Source organism: Panthera tigris, chromosome A2 (genome assembly GCF_018350195.1).
Source record: "Panthera tigris isolate Pti1 chromosome A2, P.tigris_Pti1_mat1.1, whole genome shotgun sequence".
Taxonomy (NCBI): Eukaryota; Metazoa; Chordata; class Mammalia; order Carnivora; family Felidae; genus Panthera; species Panthera tigris.
In genome coordinates this window covers 152591993-152612289 of record NC_056661.1, presented here as the reverse complement: position 1 = coordinate 152612289, position 20297 = coordinate 152591993, and the positions used below count along the sequence as shown (strand labels likewise).

Sequence of the window (20297 nt, the reverse complement as noted above, 5' to 3'; positions counted from 1 at the left end):
CCTCCCCGATAGCCAGGATTTTAATAGTCTCTCCTCTACCTATCAATGGCCTTCTGCCAAAGCATTTACAGTCAGGCACATCCCAGCTCCTTCCTTCATCACAGAGGCCACCAGAGTACAGTTTTCTGGCCTCAATTCCCTTTTCCTCATCTCCTGGTCTTCCTGGAAACAATTCTCTCTTGGCTTGCCCTCCGCCTCACCTCCTCTTTTCCATTCTCCACCCTCTAGTTCTCTGGCTCCCCAGTTACGCTCAAGTCCAGTGATATGCAAATGGTATAAACTGGAACCAAATACTAGACAATTCACAAATATTAGAATTTCACCTAATTCTAAGGAAATCAAGATACATTGGCAAAGGATTATATTATAGGGTCTTCCTGAATAGGCCTGTTTTGAACTGGTCTCTTTTCCAGCAGCCTTAGAAAGGATCCTCCCTGCAGTAGAATCAAAGTCTTATTTGATAAATTTTCCAGACCTTAGCCATTGTTAATGTTACACAGTTTACACAATACATGCATCCTATAAAAACACAAAACTTATTTTCCAAATTAAAAAAAATAATCTTGAGTTTTGCTACATCTAAAATGAAGAATCCCCTTTGAATCTATTCCCCTAGATCACTAGTTTACTATGACTCAGAAGAAAATGACTTACTGAATCATTAGTACCTGTTTAACCTGATAATCAGTATTTCAAGCCAATGCTGTCTGATTACACTATAACACTAAGCTGGAAAACAAACAAACAAAATGTTCTTAGTACAGGATCCCACCCCGGTCACCTCCCTGCCAATTAACTCCAGGTAATAAGAAACCTAACTAATAAGCAACATTCATTGATCACCTATGGAAGACAGAGGAAGCATGACAGTGAATGCTAAGACTGCAGTCTTTTTTTAATGTTTATTTATTTATTTATTTTGAGAGAGAAGGGGAGAGAGAATATACCACTGAGTGAGGGGCAGAGAGGGAGGGAGGGGGAGGAAAATGGGGTGGGGGAGAGGGAAAGAGAGAGAAAGAGAGAGCGAGAGAGACAGAAAGAGAGAATCCCAAGCAAGTTTGTACCGCCAGCAGAATCTGACATGGGGCTCAAACTTACAAACTGAGATCACTGAGCTGTGAGAAACTGAGCTGAAATCAAGAGCCAGACACTTAACCAACTGAGCCACCCAGGTGCAATCTTATAACTGAGAAGAATGTAACTCCTGATCACCAAGCTTCTCTATTTGTCCCAGCCTGGTCACAACCTTATCATTCTCCACTTCCACTGATTTCCTTAACCCGCCCATAGAAAAGAGTAGAAATGTAAGTCAGTGGAAAGACACCCAAGAGCTGACTTAACAGCACAGATATAACGTACACAGATTTCTTGAATCGGCACTTAGGATATTGGGCCTTCCTTCCAAATACCCTAAAACTGCTCATTCTCAATTGTTCCTAATGGTTTCAGGAAGCTGAAGAGAATTTGTTTAGCTCAAAGAGGTCAAGGAACTGAAAAGGCATGTCATGACAAGTGATTCCAATTGGTAACTCCAATAAAGAAAACTATTATTTAAGAATTCTTCCTTGCCCCTCAACACGTCTCTGGAGGCAAGGGAAACAAAAGCAAAAATGAACTACTGGGATCTCATCAAAATACAAAGCTTCTGCACAGCGAAGGAAACAATCAGCAAAACTAAAAGGCAACCGACAGAATGGCAGAAGATATTTGCAAATGACATATCAGATAAAGCGTTAGTATCCAACATCTATAAAGAACTTATCAAACTCAACATCCAAAAAACAAATAATCCAGGGAAGAAATGGGCAAAAGACATGAATAGACACTTCTCCAAGGAAGACATCCAGGTGGCCAACCGACACATGAAAAAATGCTCAACATCACTCATCATCAGGGAAATACAAATCAGAACCCCAATGAGACACCACCTCACACCTGTCAGAATGGCTAACATTAACAACTAAGGCAACGACAGATGTTGGCGAGGATGCAGAGAAAGAGGATCTCTTTTGCATTGTTGGTGGGAATGCAAGCTGGTGCAGCCACTCTGGAAAACAGTATGGAAGTTCCTCAAAAAACTAAAAATAGAACTACCCTCCGACCCAGCAATTGCACTACTAGGCATTTATCCACGGGATACAAGCGTGCTGTTTCGAAGGGACACGTGCACCCCCATGTTTATAGCAGCACTATCAACAATAGCCAAAGTATGGAAAGAGCCCAAATGTCCATCGATGGATGAATGGATAAAGAAGATGTGGTTTATATATACAATGGAGTATTACTCGGCAATCAAAAGAATGAAATCATGCCATTTGCAACTACGTGGATGGAACTGGAGGGTATTATGCTAAGTGAAATTAGTCAGAGAAAGACAAAAATCATATGATTTCACTCTTATGAGGACTTTAAGAGACAAAACAGATGAACATAAGGGAAGGGAAACAAAAATAGTATAAAAACAGGGAAGGGGACAAAACAGAAGAGACTCATAGATATGGAGAACAAACTGAGAGTTACTGGAGGGGTTGTGGGAGGGGGGATGGGCTAAATGGGTTAAGGGGCATTAAGGAATCTACTCCTGAAATCATTGTTGCACCAGATGCCAACTAATTTGGATGTAAATTTTAAAAAATGAAAAAAAAAATTTTTTTTAAGAATTCTTTCTTGCCCTATATTTAAGAATCTCCCAACCTCAGTCTGTTTTAAAAGGTTGTTATTTTATGTTTTTATTACATATGTAGTACCATATATTGTTGGTCTATAGAACCTAAATTTCTGGTACTTGTGCTTCACAAAAAGAATTTATTTTGTGGTAGTACAGCAGATTTATCCAAACTGCTTTACCCAACCCTACCATGTTGATCTTTAGGGACCAGACCTAACAGAAGGCCAAAACAGAGGAAAAACAGCCAAGGAAGTTCCCAAGGAAGCTGTAACCCCTCATAAAGTGTCGAAGATTATCAAATAATATGAGTCACTGATAAAATTCTTAAACCTCCCAGAAAGAGTGCATAAATGTTTTCTAACATCCACTTGTGTCCGTCTCATATTTGAGGCCACTTTTTAAGCAATCCATAATTATTTTAAATAATTATGCTTAAAAAAAGCATATTTCCTTTCCACTCAATTGAGTAGTATTTACTAAGAAGTCACTCATTGGAAATTATACAGTTATTCCAAATATTGCCATTCTCTTCTTGCAGCATTATTTATAATAACCAAGTTATGGAAATAACCTAAGTGTCCACTGATACATACATGGATAAAGAAGATATGGTGTGTGTGTGTGTGTGTGTGTGTGTGTGTGTATACACACACACACACACACACACACACACACACACACACACACACAATGGAATATTACTCAGCCATAAAAAATGAAATCTTGCCAGCTGGGACAACATGGATGGAGCTAGAGAGTATAACGCTAAGGGAAGTAAGACAGAGAAAGACATGATTTCACTCAGATGTCGAATTTAAGAAACAAAACAAATGAACAAAGGAAAAAAGAGACAAACCAACAAACAAGCCTCTTAACAACAGAGAACAAATAGATGGTTACCAAAGGGGAGATAGGTAGGGGGATGTGTGAAATAGATGAAGGGGATTAAGAGTACACTTATCATGGGGTGCCTGGGTGGCTCAGTCAGTTGAGCGTTTGACTCTTGATTTTGGCTCAAGTCATGATCCCAGGGTCATGGGATCAAGCCCCACATCGGGCTCTGCCCACAGACCACATGCAGAGCCTGCTTGGGATTCTCCCTCTCGGCCCCTCACCTGCTCACGTTCTCTCTCAAAATAAATAAACTTTAAAAAAAAAAAAAAGAGTACACTTACCACGATGAGCACTGAGGAATATATGTAACTGTTGAATCACTATATTGTACACCTAAAACTAATATAATACTATAAGTTAACTATACTGTAATTAAAATAAAATTTAGAAAAAAAGATGTTGCCATTCTTTAAAACATATCAGGGCAAAATCAATTTTAAAAAGCTTGTATACAAAAAGAAAATCAAGACTTTATAAATATACTTTTTTATTAAAAACAGTATTAACTCCATTTGATCAACTGATTTTATTTTTCAATTGCTTTATTTATAAGATTGCTGAAAACTACTTTCCTACCATCAAATCTACCCTTATCCTCTCTTTTAAAATAAATATGAAGCTATCAGGGCTCCGAGAGTCCAAAATCACACAGAGTTAAATATCAAATGTGGCATTCAAAATCTATATGGTAAAGTAAGTGAATTTTAAAGTCATAATGTGACTTCGGAAATGCTAATAAATGTTTGGCTGAATACATGTCTTCCTATTCAGAGAGTCATTCAGATTCAAAGAGCTGAGCAGCTGAGCCCCTGCAAGGTACCAGATATTATGCTAAGCACTTCCATTTAGATTATTGAAATTATATCCGATTCTAGGATACCATGATCTTTCAAGATGGCTAGGGTAACAGAGTGAGAAAAACCACTAAAAGAAATCTTCCAACCACCGCAGGTTTTCCTATGCCCTCGAAGGCTCAGAGAACAAGTCTATACCCATCAAAGCGAACCTCATTCACTGATGTAGAGTGTATACAGCCTCAGAAAAAGCATACACAATCTAGAAACCATCTAAAAACTGAGTTGGAAATTCAGGATATTCAGGAAACTAGGACATCTAGCCTAAACATTTGGAGCCTTAAAATTGAGAATGAGGAAAGGAACACAAACCTCTTTAAATTGTATCCTGCTTTCTTCCTATAGTAACCAACAAGAAAAATTTGGAACCTATGGAGAAGTATCAAAGGTTGGACTTAGCTATTTAATAAGATTTATATACAACAACCAATTTAGTATGCTCTAAGTAAAATGAAGCACTGAACAGTTACATTCCTCTTTTCCCAAGAAAACATGTAGCAATTAATGCTGAACATTCATTGTTACATTACCTAAAAGGTAACAGGACACAGGCAATAAAAAGAGGACAGAATAGAGGGAAAAAACAAACCATTTGATACAGGGTACTATGTTTACAATTTCATAAGTCCTATAATTTCCATTAGTGCTTTTCAACTACTAAAATTGTCTCCATCCCTTCCCCCAAGCAACTGCTGCAAGACAAAGGACACATCCTGAACTCCACATTCTCCCTCCTTTTCCCTCAAGTGGCAGCCAGCTCCACTTCACACAGCTCCTTTCCAGCACAAGGAACCGCCACACACACGCACTCCAGACCACAAGAAGCCCATAAACTTGCCTCAGCCCTCCACCACACCACTCAATTTGTCACTAACGTTGCTTATAGACCCAGCCACCACTCAATGCATCTTATTATTCCCCCGTATCATGGAAACCCCCAACTGAGTTTAACTTGCTCCGTTCTCTGAAACTTCCTACAAATGCATTCTCCTCCACAACGGAAATGGCAGGCCCTCCCACCTGTATCACCAACCACCCAGCTCACAGAAGACAAGGGGCAGATGTGAAAGTACATGGACTGATAAGTTAAATAAATCAGAAAAAAAGAAAGAGTGAAGCAAGTATACCAAGTCTCCAACTAGGGCCTGAGAGCTGGATACGGCCCACAGATGTATTGTTTAGTCTAGTAGGTGTTTTAACTAGAAGCCAATATTTAAGAAATATTAGAGGAAAATCCAGACTTCAGCCTTCTTTTGAGAAACGTAAAGATGTGACAACCATAAGCCCAAGTCCCCGCAAAGTAAGAAGGGCTACAGCTGACAGGAGCTGTCCCCTATTTCAGACAACCCCCCACCTTTACTGTTCACGTGGCCTGCTTCGCTGGTGGATCAGTGGGCATCTGAATTTGCTACAGGATACTAAAGGAACTATTGGACAGTAAACTACAGTCAATAAAGATCTTCAGTGATTAAGAGTGACCTTTTGCGAGAGCCTAGCACCGTACAACATATCTCCTCCCAGGTCACTTTGGCCCGATGATTTTCTTAAAGGGTTCCAAATACTTTGTTGCGGTCTTTACGAAGACTGTAATAACTAACTGTCTGTAAATGGTGATTGACCGTTTGGAGAATGACCAAAGATAAAGGCCATTTGGAACAGAATGCCTGAGCTAAAAGATCAAAATCAGTGGGGCAGTCAAATAATAGAGGTTAAAAATCCCATGCATGTTTATATCAAAAAGAATTTATGACATGTACAATGAGACGGAGCAGTTCTCCACGAGACTGACATGTTTAAATAGTATTTCCTATTTAGATAGCACCTTAAATATTTCCAACATTAAAAATCTATTTTTTCATCTGACGCTGACAAAACCCCTGTGCTATAAATATAAAGTTGGCTACACAGATCTTGTTTTCCCCTGACAGATACCAAAGCATAAAAAAGCCAAGAGGCTTCACTAAGGTCGGCTAGTTAACATGGTAAAGATAGGATGAGAATCCAGCTGTGTTAACTCACAATCCTGTGCTCCTTCCGCTTCTTACCCACTCGATATCCTACGATGGGCAGAAAAGTTATTCCAGGGATTACAGACAAATGTGGTTTGACAGGAGACTGGAAGAATCCATTCAATGACTCTGCACCAAGGTCTCCAAAATTCCTTCCAGTTGCAAGAGCGGAACTGGCCTTTCTACTCACTTTCAGATCCCCAGAGTCATTCAATTCCACAGGCTCTGCTTGGTACTCGATTTGTGTGTCTATGTCTTGTCTTCCCAATTATTCTGAAAGTTTCTCCAAGAGAAAGCAACTATCATGCCCCTTTGTATGTCCAACGTAAATCCTCAAGTACTTTATCATTTATACACAAAATTTAACAAAAAAAGTGCATCTCTCGTTCTAAAAAGCAGAGAGCTAGAAGTAACCTTAAGTGATTTTCAGAAATAATGACAAGGACATCTAAATTATATGAAGGAAACAAAAGTTAGAAGGTAGCTAGTTTCATGTTTTATAAACCTCCAAATTAAGTCCTCGTTTTATCACCAAAAAAAATTTTTTAAGGAAATTAAAAAAAAAAACAAAGGAAATGTAACCTTGGTGGGTTAACATTTTGCAATATTTTACATATACTATTTAAGGCTTTTTACTTGAAATATAAATATACATATAACATATGCATAAATATAAATATACATACAGACATCCCAATTTGCTACCTCTCAACACCAAAAAAATCTTTGCTGTTTATTTTTTTAAATTTTTTGTTAATGTTTATCTTATTTTTGAGAGAGACAGAACATGAGCAGGGCAGGGACAGAGAAAGAGGGAGACATGGAATCCAAAGCAGGCGCCAGGCTCTGAGCTGTCAGCACAGAGTCCAACTCAGGGCTCAAACCCACAGCCGTGAGATAATGACCTGAGCCAAAATCAGACGCTAAACCGACTGAACCTCCCAGGTGCCCCAAATCTTTGCTGTTTAAAAGTGATCTTTTGTGACAGCCCGGGGCCTAGAGGTGGATAAAGTATCTTCTCCCATCACTTTCAACCTGACGATTTTCTTAATTAAAAGGGTCCAAATAATTTGTTAAAACATACATATTTAATACCCGTAATACTCATGGCACATAAAGGCCTCATAGGGTAGGACATTTTAAATCTCTACTTAGAAAGGAAATACGAGGGGTGCCTAGGTGGTGCAGTTGGTTAAGCATCCAACTCTTGATCTCAGCCCAGGTCGTGATCTCGCAGTTCGTGGGTTCAAGCCCCGCACTGGGCTCTGCGCTAATGGTGTAGATCCTGCTTGCGATTCTGTCTCTCCCTCTCTCTGCCCCTCCCCTGCTTGTGCTCTCTCTCTCTCAAAATAAATAAATAAACTAAAAAAGAAAAAAAAATTTAAAGAAAGGAAATAAGAGAGTAAGTAGCCACAATAAAAATCTAGAGAAGAAATATAACCCATTAATTTGAATTATAACAAGAGTAATATTTTATCCCTGCATAATTACAGCGCCTGGATACAACCCAGTTATTTGGAACTCGATTTTACACATCAACCACCTTCTTCAGAATATTGGTTTTTCCATGGCAAGTACTATCCAAGAGCTCCCCAATAAGATTTAATGCTAACTCTGAGGCAGTACATCATACACTGAGTCACAATACTTATAGGATCATATGCTAGGAATTCTTCCATTTGCAAAGGGCAATTCTAATTCTTAGTTCTATAACCTATGGAAAAAATAGGCACTCCAATGTAGTATTAGAGGAATGGAAACTGGCAACTTAGAAACTGGTAATTTGGTTAATATATACCCAAACTAAATAAATAAATGCATATATCTTTTGACCTAAAAATTCCACTTCTAGGAATCTGCCCAACAGATAAACTTGCAACTCTGTGAAATACCACGCGACTAAGTAATTTACTGTAGCACTATTTACAACAGCAAACTTTTGGAAACAATTTAAATCATTTGGGGACTGGTTAAATAAACTGTGATATGTCCATACAATGGAATACCATGCAACCCTGAAAGAGAGAGAGGGAGGGAGGGAGGGAGGGGGAGGGAGAGAGGGAGAGAGAGAAGAAAGTTCTCTTTGTATTGATATGAATAAATCTCCAAGTTAGAGTAAATGAAAAAAACAAAGAACAGAAGGACCCCCAAAAGCATTATGCGCCTCTGGGAGGTGAGATTATGTGGGTGAACAAAAGAATGAAAGATTTTTCACTCTACACTTTTTGAGTTCTGAACCATGTAAATATATTGTCTGGTTAAAACATTAAATTTAACCAATGTATCAACTTGCATAAAAAAGCCATAGGGGGCGCCTGGGTGGCTCATCAGTAGAGCATCTGACTCCTGATTTTGGTTCAGGTCATGATCCCAGGAAGGTGGGATCAAGCCCAGCAGGGAGCCTGCTTAGGATTCATTCATTCTCCCATTCTCTCTCTCTGTCTCTCTCTCCCCCTATGCCCCTCTCGTGTGCTAGCACGCTCTCTCACAAAAAAAAAAAAAATCGTTGGGGCACCCGGCTGGCTCAGTCAGTAAACCATGGGACTCTTGATCTCAGGGTCATGAATTCAAGTCCCACTTTGGGTACAGAGATTACTTAAAAAATCAAGCCATAGTACGTCAGAATATATAACGAGAACACCATATTTTAATTAAACACTACAGTTTACATAACGACTTTTGCTATTCTTTCCATCAAAACGCCCACCAGTCCATCCCCAAATTATTATATAATTACAGAATATAAAGCCAGAAGGAGCTTCAAAGAGTCTTCAAAAAAAGAAAACTGTGGCCCACAAAGGTTAAATAATCTCACCAAAGGACAATTTGTAGGTGGCAAAGTAGGGCCTACAACCTGATCCACATCCCAAAGCATTCTCATACATTTCCCTCACCCCAAATACATTCTTCATTAGCACAAGGAGCCAACTAGTGTCAACCAAGATCCTAGTTGAATCTGGATAACATGAATGACAGGGCTAGCACCACCTGACCTCCTATCTCTGTGAGACAGTTTTCAGTGCTTACAGGGGAACCCGAAAGGGGTCTTGCTTTTCATGGGTTATGTTTTAGCAAAGTGCCATGAAGTCAAGTCATAGGATAAACATCAGGAGTGAGGAGGGGAGAGGGCTTTCCTACAAACCCAGTTACTAGAAAACTTGAGGAAAATGTTAAGCAACTTCACAATCAGGTCATTAGAATTTATTTTTACATTAAAACCAATACCAATCTATTCATGGCACAGAATTTAAAATGTACATGAATGTTTAAGGTAAACAAGAGACTTTCAAAGAAATTTCATGCTGCTTCTGATTGATTCTGATCCCCAGGGCCTACAAGTACACACATTCATTCTCTTAAAGTCTAAAGAGGCATGAAAACTGGAGACATACTACACCAAGGGAATTAAAGTGGTCTTTTCAATGGCAGTGGAAAGACAAAGGATCAGAGCTGGACACACATGGATATGTAGCTTAGTTCCTGCCACTGTGTGATCTTGAGCTCAGAGCCTCAGTTTCTTCATGTGTAAAACGCACTCAGTATTACTTAGTATGTGGTGTTATTATAAGGATGGGAGAAAATGTAAGTTAAGCAAGGTACCTGGACTCTATAAGGAGTGCAATTTATAAGAGCAAAATAAGGTTTGCAGTGGGTATTATAAGCCCTCCCAACCAGTCACAGGTGGAAAAAAGGCCAACAGGGTAAAATGACCTAGTGAAGAGTATATTGTACTCACATATTTCATTTCAAACTTCTTAGCCAACATTTCCACTTCTTGCCTCTCTTGCTGCTCGTCATTAAATGGGTCTTCTGTGTGAATGGGCTTCTTCTGATTCAAAGAAAATGGGAAAAGAAATAAAAGTATTAGTACTGCTTCAACCAGAGGCAAATACATCCTTAAATTTAATAATGAGAGTCAAAATTTCCAAATATTAACAAATGAGTTAGAAGCATTAAAAGTAACCAGAAAGAGGGGCGCCTGGGTGGCTCAGTCGGTTAAGCGTCCAACTTCGGCTCAGGTCATGATCTCACAGTCCGTGAGTTCGAGCCCTGCGTCGGGCTCTGTGCTGACTGCTCAGAGCCTGGAGCCTGTTTCAGATTCTGTGTCTCCCTCTCTCTCTGCCCCTCCCCTGTTCATGCTCTGTCTCTCTCTGTCTCAAAAATAAATAAACGTTAAAAAAAAAAATGCTAAAAAAGTAACCAGAAAGAAATGTTCATCTGTAGCAAAATAACACTTCAGTTTTAATGGATTCTTACACATTCTCAAGTTTTTCGGTGAACAGCTCAACAATTCAACTTGTCTCCTCCTACAGAATGATCTATGGCCACCATGTCCAAAATAAAAAGGCCAAAAATCCCCCAAGAAAATTAGATAAAAACAAAAATCCCACTTATAACTCTAGTTTGAGATCTTCCCAACAAAGATAACTGCTTTGGTCAGGAAATGCTTCTCAAAGGATCACCTGGTTATTCATCAGTGTCCCCGCTGATTTATCTGCCCTGAGCTGTCACTAGAGTATCTGTAGCTGCTACAGCCTTCTGCTGAGGCCGGGCATCAACACCTCTACCTACATCACCTACTTTTGTTGGTTTAATTTTTTTTAACGTTTATTTATTTTTGAGAGAGACAGAGCGGGAGCATGGGGAGGGGCAGAGAGAGGGGGAGACACAGAATCCAAAGCAGGCTCCAGGCTCTGAGCTGTCAGCACAGAGCCCGACGTGGGGCTCGAACCCACGAACCGCGAGATCATGACCTGAGCCGAAGTCCGACGCTCCACCAACTGAGCCACCCAGGTGCCCCAACATCACCTACTTGTTATCAATGGGTAGTCATTCAGGGAATACATACTACCTTCAAACAAAGCTAGAAAAGTGAAGTAGCTGCGAATAGATTACATTACCATGGCTTCCTTCTAGCAGGGGAGAATCAAAGTTTATTATAATACATGGTTTTTAAAAAACCACACAAACAGCTCGGATCCCTCATTTGCCATCCATTTACCGAAACAAACAAAAACATAAATCACATCCTTTACTCAGGTTTACTATTTTAGCAGGCACATTTCATATATATAGTTTTTCAGCACAAAAAAGGGGAAACAAGGAGCTGCATATGCATCAAAATTCTACTTGTACCCAATTATGAACAACTGACTAGAAAGTTAATTTTTTAAAAAAGGAAGGCTAGGTATTTTTACTGAGGTAGTATTTTCAGGAATTAAAGATAAAGTATATTACAAGTGAAATATTGGATACAGATTCAGCTGAATCTGAAGAAAAAAATTCAGAAGGGACAAAGGTTTGCACACTTTGGAACAGAGATATTTCATCCTGGGTATAAAGGCTGAGGTTTGGTCAGTCTAAAAACATGACAGAAAAATATGAACAGAATTCATACAAAACAATTCATCAGACCTAGGGTATAAGAATAAAAGGATGCTCTTAAAGCTTAAAGAAGTAATCTTAGAATCAACTTGTAAAATTATCTACTGTAATTAAGTAATATATTTACAGAATCCTTTACCCCAGTAGGAGTTACCTGTGCAAAAAATACATATGACCTGAAAGGAATAATTAAACCAGCAGGAAGAGACTGATAATGAAATAAGAAATATGAAGCATGTCCAGGATATAGCCCTAACCTGAGCCTAAGGACAGAGAGCAACCACCATGACTGCCATTATGACCTTATGCTTCAAGTCACTGTGAAGTCTAAACACTAGGTCTTCCTGTTGGTCTGACCCGTTTTATATGTGAAATATAAACACACGGACATATATTTTTAATAAGAATCACCTTATGTGCCATTTTATAAGATTTTGTGTAGACTTCATAGAGACATCAAAAATAAATCTCTTACTCTTGACAGTCTGTAAAAATAAATTTAAGAAAACTGACTCACTCTCCTTTCACAGTTAAGAAATCAACCCCTACCCACAATCAAGGCTCTAAGTAAGCTTTATGGTTTTCCGATGGAAAAAAAGACTTGAAAATCAGTAAATATCAAAATTATGAGCTACCCACAGGCATGAACATTATAATAATTTTGTCCTTTGATGTTAACTCATTAACACCATTTTCGGATCTTTCACGTTACCGAAAATATGCACTATGACAATGGGATACCATAGAATTCTGTAAAAGTATAACCATATTAACACCATAATCATTTTTTTCCTTTTTTAAGTTTATCATTTTGAGAGAGGGAGGGGGAGAGGGGGAGAGAGGGAGAGAGGGAGAGAGAGAGGGAGGGGGGAGAGAGAGAGAGAGAGAGAGAGAGAGAGCGCGCATGGGGTGGGGGGTGGGGCAGAAAGGGGGGGGGAGAGGGAGGGAGGGGGAGGGAGGGAGCCAGAGGGGGAAGGAGGGAGAGGGAGAGAGAGAGAGAGAGAGAGACACCTAAGCAGGCTCCACCTGTCAGCACTGACCCAATGTGGGGCTCGAACCCCACCAACCGTGAGATCATGACCCAACCAGAAATCAAGAGTCGGACGCTTGACCAACTAGCCACCCAGGCACCCCTTTTTCTTTTTATACTATGTGTTCAATTAATCACATTCACAAATGGATGCTCTAGTTAACTGATTCCCTCGTTTACTAAAAGTTAAACAAAAATTACTTGCATAGCAATTACTGCCAGAACTTATATCTAAACTGTACTATTTCCCTTTAGCCAGAAATGGTGAACACATTCATCTCTGAGGATAGAGACAATTGCCATGCCTCAGTCATCATCCCGAACCACCTCAATCAGGGCTTAGCAGTCCACAGAGATAACAAGGTAAGGGTTTAGCTAACCTGCGTCCTTATAACCTAACAAGAAGGGATTTTGTTTTTCATATTTTGCCAACATACACTCATTTAACTGCGCTTTGTCTCATTAATAAAAAATAATATGCAAAAATTCTGTTTGCATTCGGTTAATCAGGGTTTTACTATTCATTTTGTATCTATGAAGGGGAATGATTTATTTATTTATTTATTTTTTTAACGTTTATTTATTTTTGAGACAGAGAGAGACAGAGCATGAACGGGGGAGGGGCAGAGAGAGAGGGAGACACAGAATCGGAAGCAGGCTCCGGGCTCTGAGCCATCAGCCCAGAGCCCGAGGCGGGGCTCGAACTCACGGACCGCAAGATCGTGACCTGAGTTGAAGTCGGACGCTTAACCGACTGAGCCACCCAGGCGCCCCAGAAGGGGAATGATTTAAATGTATCCCGATAAAGATGGTATTCACATGCGACACAGATTTATACCTACACCTATTAACTAAAATCTTATTCAGTGATAGATGGCTATTTCAAAATTTAGAATCTTTTTTCTTTTAATTTTACACAATGTCTTTTCCTTGCCTTTCTACTCAAACTCTGCTACACAGTAAGTTTTTCAATTACAAAAACTCAACATTAAAACTATTTTGAAAAGATTATAACATCCTTAAAAATAACTGGACTCTCCCTGAGGGAAGAAAAACCAAGTTTGGGAATCACTGCTTTGCAGATCAATTCTGTTGGTTTCATTTTGCTTTTTTTGTTGGTTTCTATTGCTAGGATTTCCTTTCATGGAAATATGACAACCTCATTTAAAGAAATGTTTCCTACAATTCCTTTAAAAATATGTTCATTGGGAGTTATCATAGGTAAATCTGGCAAATCTTGGTTGCAAAGGTGCATTGTATAAACCATGGGGGTTTTTTTGTTCCGAATACAACAAATGATACTTGGCTGAATATACAAGAAAAAGTGACCAATATATCCCAAAATTGAGAGCATAAACAGAAAAACTAATCTGAATTATTCATCTTTCTCCTATTACATGAAACTAGTAGTTCTGATATTATCAGGTTAACAAACAAGGTAGGGGGTCAAAATTAACTTTTTTTGGTCGTAATTAAAAGATAAATATCTACTATTACTTTGTCATGGAATGAATATCATAGCATTAAGAGGATCAGAACAAATCCCTATTTCTACTATAACTCTCATTTTAGTTCATTTTGGCAGGATCCTCTAAATTTTTTTAAACTATACAATTTTAAGAAGTTTTGTTTTATTAACAAATGGTACTAGTATGGAAAGAAATACTAATAAAATTACATACAAGCACTTTGCATTTGCGTCCTCATTTGCAAAGTGGGGACAATGGTTCCTACCTCAAGGAGCTCTGCTGGACTGATTCCATAAGCCATACACCTTACTCAGACCTGTGTCTAGCACGCACATAGGAAGAATTCAGTAAATATTAGCTACCATAATGTATTTTTACCCAAATATGATGCTTTTCATCTGTAATGTATGAAGTAGATTAGGGAGTCAAACAGCAAACTTACTTAGATGAGAAGATCAAATACAATTTACTTGAAAAATGCTCCAATCCAGTATTTTCAAAATTATTTTGGAAAAAAGAAACACCAAATTTATAAAAAGGAGGGGTACTAAAGTGAGTCTGAAGGATAAAATGTTATGTGGACATGGCCAATATAATCTCTACCCTTGCCAATTCATTTAGGTTGCAAACATTTAAAATGATTTGACCTAGGGGCACCTGTGTGGCTCAGTCAGTTAAGCGTCTGACTTCAGTTCAGGTCATGATCTCGTGGCTCATGAGTTCAAGCCCCGTGTTGGGCTCTGTGCTGACAGCTCAGAGCCTGGAGCCTGCTTCAGATTCTGTGTCTCCCTCTCTCTGCCCCTTCTTCCCCTGCTCATGCTCTGTTTCTCTTTCTCTCTCAAAAATAAACATGAAAATAATAATAATAAAGTGATTTGACCACACAACAATATTTACAAATAATGATCAAAAGATTCATTGGCCTTAAAATAAACAAAATCAAGTGACATTAATATATTTTTAAACTAAAGAGTCATTCATCTCAACTATAAAGATAGTTGAGAACAAAAACAAAACAAATGACTTCTTGAGTCCATTAGATCTGTACTGAAACAAACCTAATAAAGAGCATAACCTCTAAATGACAGAGGAAATTGTTCTTACTGCTTTTACTCTATCATTTCCCTTTCTAGTTTACTTCTAAAGACCACCAAAACCTGCAATAAAGATTACAATTAGCAACAAACCTCTCTCCTATCTTCGTTGTTCACCAGTTCCATCAAAGGCATACCTATGGATTTTCAACAGTTTCTAAAAATTCAAAGCTAAGATGTTTTTCATTGTTCTCCAAAAATCACCATGGCCAATACACCATCCTCCAACGCGGACCTATAAACTAATGATAAACACTGAAATAAAAGTATGATGGTAGGCGCCAAAGACACCTTCCCATTCAATTACACTAAGAACAAACTATACAGAAAACAAAGCTAAATAGGTTTACCAATAGCAACATGAGAGAGGAAAGTAAGTAACCAAATAACCCACTTCTTCATTCCTAGAGCGGAATCCTTAGTCTGAAATTTTTCAGATTACTTTCAAATCTCCTTCAATTAAGAGAAATACCCAACGTTCGCAAGCACACCTCAGAGCCAAACATAAGAGTGAAGAGGCCGATGTCGAGGGGTTACACTATCTCTGGGCTTCCGACCGGGGGGCGTGTCCCCCAAGGTTTTCTCTTCCTTTCTACCGGAATGACTGCTGGAGCTCCACAAGGAAAACCCAACCACGTAACTTGCAGAGCTCCCAGATTTTGTATGGGGAGCAGAAAGGAACATAAATTCTGAGGTCCCGAAAGCTGCAGAGGAAAACCGGCTCCGAGCGGCATTCGGAGCAGGCGAGCGAGGGGGGGGGTCGGCGGAGCCGGGTGGGAGCCTTGGCCAACCCTGGGGAGCAGGGGAAAGCAGCACCGACCACTCGTCCACCCTCTCGGCCCCTGCCCCCGCCAGCCCACCCTCCCAGGCGACCCGAGACGCGCAAAGTGGGCGTCGGAAGGTGCCAACCACTGGGAGAGGCGGACGCGTCCTGAGACTCCCAGGGTCTGGGGGGTGAGGGAGGAATCTTCTGTACCCGTTGTTCTCCGCACAGCAGCAGCTCCGGGTAACTGAACTCCACGCAGCTCTCGTCGGTGGGATCCTTGAGCACCAGCTCCAGGCGCACCGTCTCCCTCGGCGGCCTCTGCTGCGGCTCGGCCCGGGAAGCCGTCTCCCGCGGCGGGGGCGGCTGCAAGTGCAGCTGAGGGAGCGGCGGCGGCGGCGGCTCGGGCCGCGGGGGCTCGCGCTGCAGCGACATGGGCGGCTCGGCGCGGCTGACCTCGCGCTGGGGGAGCGGCTTCTCCCGCGGCGGGGGCTGCACGTCCGACCGGGGGGCAGCCTCCCGCGGGGTCGGCTGCTCCGCCCGGGCCGGCTCGCGGTATGGCTGCGGCTCCAGCCGGGGGGGCTCGCGAGGGTACTCGGGCTCGCGTTCGGCCCCCGGGTAGTCGGCCTCGCGCCGCCTCACCGGTGACAGGCTAATAAACGCTACTCTGCGTGGCTCCGCCATCCCCACTGTTCTGGCCCTGTGCCTTCGCTCGAGCCGGCGCTCGGTTCTACGCCGAGTTGTTTGCCTGCCCGCCCTTCCTTTTGCTTTCCGTCGCTTTTCTTCCCTCCACCACCCTCAGTCGTCTCTGCCGACGCCACCGTGAGTGCGGACCGTGCCCCCTTCCCAGCCACTATGTTCTGATGGGCTCCACCGCCATCGCCAGGGTCGCCGCAGCCGCCATGTTGGATACCCCACATAAATAGAAGCAGGCCGCTGAGCGGGCGCATGCGCAGATAGGAGACGCTCGCGTCCACCGTCGTGGCTGCGGCTCAGTTTTCCTCTTTTCCTCCCAACAGTCTGGAGTCCAGACAGGTCAGCGGAAGTGACGTAGTGGCAGGGCCGGTTTCCTTGGAAACGGAGACGCCGTCTGCGCCCTTCCTAAAAGGGAGGGGTCTGGGGTTTCCCCAGCTTCCCGTTTGCACCCGGAAACCGGAGGCGCGCGTGGGGCTCAGCAAAGAGCCAGCGTCGGGATGCGCTTGGGACTGACCTAATCATGGCGCTGGGTCCCGTCCGGCCCATTCCTCCGGCACTCGGCTCTAATGAGCTGGGGTTGTCAAGATGGTTACTCGAGGCGGAGACGGAGAAAGGGTTGAGGGACGCGAGGACCAGCTGCGGTGCCTGCCTGCCCGGCGCCCCGCTGCCCGAAATACCGAGGGAAGAAAGGAAACGGCTAACTCCAGCCGGACTCGCCCTGCGGCTTCCCTCCGCAGAGCGCAACACTGACTCCCACAGGCCTACCTCTCCTCGACCGACTGCTGTCGCCCGGCCACGGTGGGGGTTGTGTGTGGCACGGTCGTAAAATGAGCAGTAACGTTTTGCAGTTGGGTAAATGAACAGTTCTGGGCTCGTCCACAAAGTCTAAACTGTTGAAATTAATAGAAAACTTCTCAGGAGGATTTGGTGGTATTTTAGAGAACGTACTCTCTGCAAGTGAAATGCTGAATGACCCATTTCGGGGTGGAGGGGAGCCTTGTTTGGGAACGCCTTGTAGGCACTCGTGTGATGAACTAATTGGAATCCAGATTTAAAAGGAGGAGAGTTACTGTCCATTTTAATCCACGAACCAGAAAGCAAATTTGAGGCCCTCCCCCCTCCAAATCCTGAAGAGAATTCACGCCTTCTGTTAAATCCATTAACCGGATTAACAATGTTACCACGAACTCGCGACCGTTTGATTGAGTCAGTATGACGTCTTAGACACTCAGTTTTTTCCTACAGAGTAAGTTGTATGGTAACTCCTATCCAGTAGCCTCCACAGCTTAGCTCAGACAGCAAACTGGCGGTCTCTGGGCTGAATCGTTCTGCAGGCGTGTGACTCGTCCAACGTAATCTTCCAACTTCTAACGCACTGAGTGTTTTTCTAACTTCTCACAACTCCCAGTGAGAAATAGATTCTACACTGAAACCCAGTATACGCACAGATGCATAGCTGAAATACAGGTTTCACAGAACTTACCTTATCGTGTAAAATAAAGAACAAAATTCATACCGCATAAATATGTTTTATAATACAATGTACAAACCAATCCATATAAATAGCGCAGAAGATTTTATTTAATGCTGTGGAAATCCTTGCCTGTTCATGGGTTTCGGTCCACAATGCATGAGGGTAATGCTGCACGTTTATCTCGTCTACCATTGAGCCTGATCTGTAACTTTATTTTTCAAATGAGTCAAAACTGAATTTCTTAGTTCATATACATAGGCATTGTGAATAGTAATGTGAATCCACTTTCTTTGCGGTAAATTCTTTCATCTTAATCCAACATAATGATTAATTTCATGTATGGCAATCATTTTTCTGTGTAAATGAGGTACTAATCCCCAATAATTTATTCTCATAGACATCAACTTTAATAAAATTATTTAAGGTTTTGAAGACCAATTGAATCTTCTATACATTTGTTTTCATTTAATATTTCAAGTTATCTTCTGTTTTTAGTAGTTTTCAATAATTTTTATATCTTTATGGTTTCCTGATTAATAAACTTTTTTTTTTAACGTTTTTTTATTTTTGAGACAGAGAGAGACAGAGCATGAATGGGGGAGGGGCAGAGAGAGAGGGCAGACACAGAATCCGAAGCAGGCTCCAGGCTCTGAGCCATCAGCCCAGAGCCTGACGTGGGGCTCAAACTCACTGAGCGCGAGATTGTGACCTGAGCTGAAGTCGAACACTTAACCGACTGAGCCACCCAGGCGCCCCTATGGTTTCCTGATTGTATTTGTTGTCCCATCACTTGCAATTCCATTATAAATTGTATAGTTTTTTTTTTTAGTGACTTAAATGCTATTTCCTAGTTGTGAATATATTTTTCTCCATACAGACAATAACTCCTCTATAAAATTGTCTTGCTACACATATCTGGCATAAAAGTATTATATAATTTGCAATATTAGTACTCTCATCTAGTTGGACTGTTACTGCATAAGAATCATTGATTCTTCTCAAGGTTCTGTGATAATTGAGTTGATATTGTGTTATTTCCAGGAAGTATAGCTTTGAACTTATCAGCTTGTTTGCCACCAAAAACATATGCACCAACATATTGGATGAAGCAGCTTTTTAGCACTTAGCACTAAACCATTTTTCTTTTGCCACAGCTAAACACAAAGATTGTGTTCCTCATTAATATTTGTGAAGCAACTGATAATTGTGCCAATAACTTTATGCCCTTTTCCTTAAGAACATCTTTTTGGGGCTTATTGACAAGTTGATCATGCTGTATTTTCAAATGTCCTTTTACTTTTGAAATATTATTAAGCTTTCTTTGCAGGAAATGTATTATCTTTTCTTCTTTGAAATGTAAAGTCTGTTTTCTGATTATTAGAATAACGTATTTTTCTCAATATTGCACATCCAAATCTAACAGCTAAACTTGAACATGGGGGCGCCTGGGTGTCTCCGTCGACTGAGCCTCCGACTCCTGATTTTGGCTTGGGTCTGGATCTCAGGATTCGTCAGATTGAGCCCTGTGTCAACCTCTGTGCTAAGAGCACTGAGCCTGCTTGGAATTCTCTCTCTCCTCTCTCTCTCTCTCCCTCTCTCTCTCTCTCTCTCTGCCCCTCCCCTGCTCTTGCTCACTCTCAAAGCAAATAAATAAGCTTTTTAAATAAATAAATAAATAAATAAATAAATATTTAAAAAAATTTTTAAAATAAACGAACACAATTTTTGTATTTTTCTTTCTTACTTTTTTTTTTCTTTTTTGAGAGAGAGAGGGTGAAAGTGAGCGAGGGGAAGAGAGAGAGAGAGGGAAAGAGAGAGTCCCACAAGGGGCAGAGAGAGAGAGAAAGAGAAGTGGGGCCCACCCGAAGTGGGGCTCGAGCTCATCAACCGTGAGATCACGCCTGAGCCAAGGTCAGATGCTTAACTGACTGGGCCACCCAGGTGCCTCTATATTTCTCACA

At 41.2% G+C, this 20297-nt stretch overlaps 1 protein-coding gene across 2 annotated transcripts in view; it reads right to left on the bottom strand.

Moving 5' to 3' along the window:
* The window catches only part of UBN2 (ubinuclein 2), a 77590-nt gene extending 60555 nt beyond the window's left edge, over nt 1-17035 (bottom strand). For both annotated transcript variants that reach the window (XM_042973365.1, XM_042973360.1), the window contains exons 1-2: nt 16380-17035; nt 10162-10254 (exon numbers count right to left, since the gene is read on the bottom strand). In XM_042973365.1, coding sequence (XP_042829299.1) covers nt 10162-10254; nt 16380-16850 — 564 coding nt within the window. In that variant the 5' untranslated portion in view covers nt 16851-17035. The remainder of the gene's footprint in view (nt 1-10161; nt 10255-16379) is intronic.
* Between the last annotated feature and the right edge of the window lie 3262 nt (nt 17036-20297).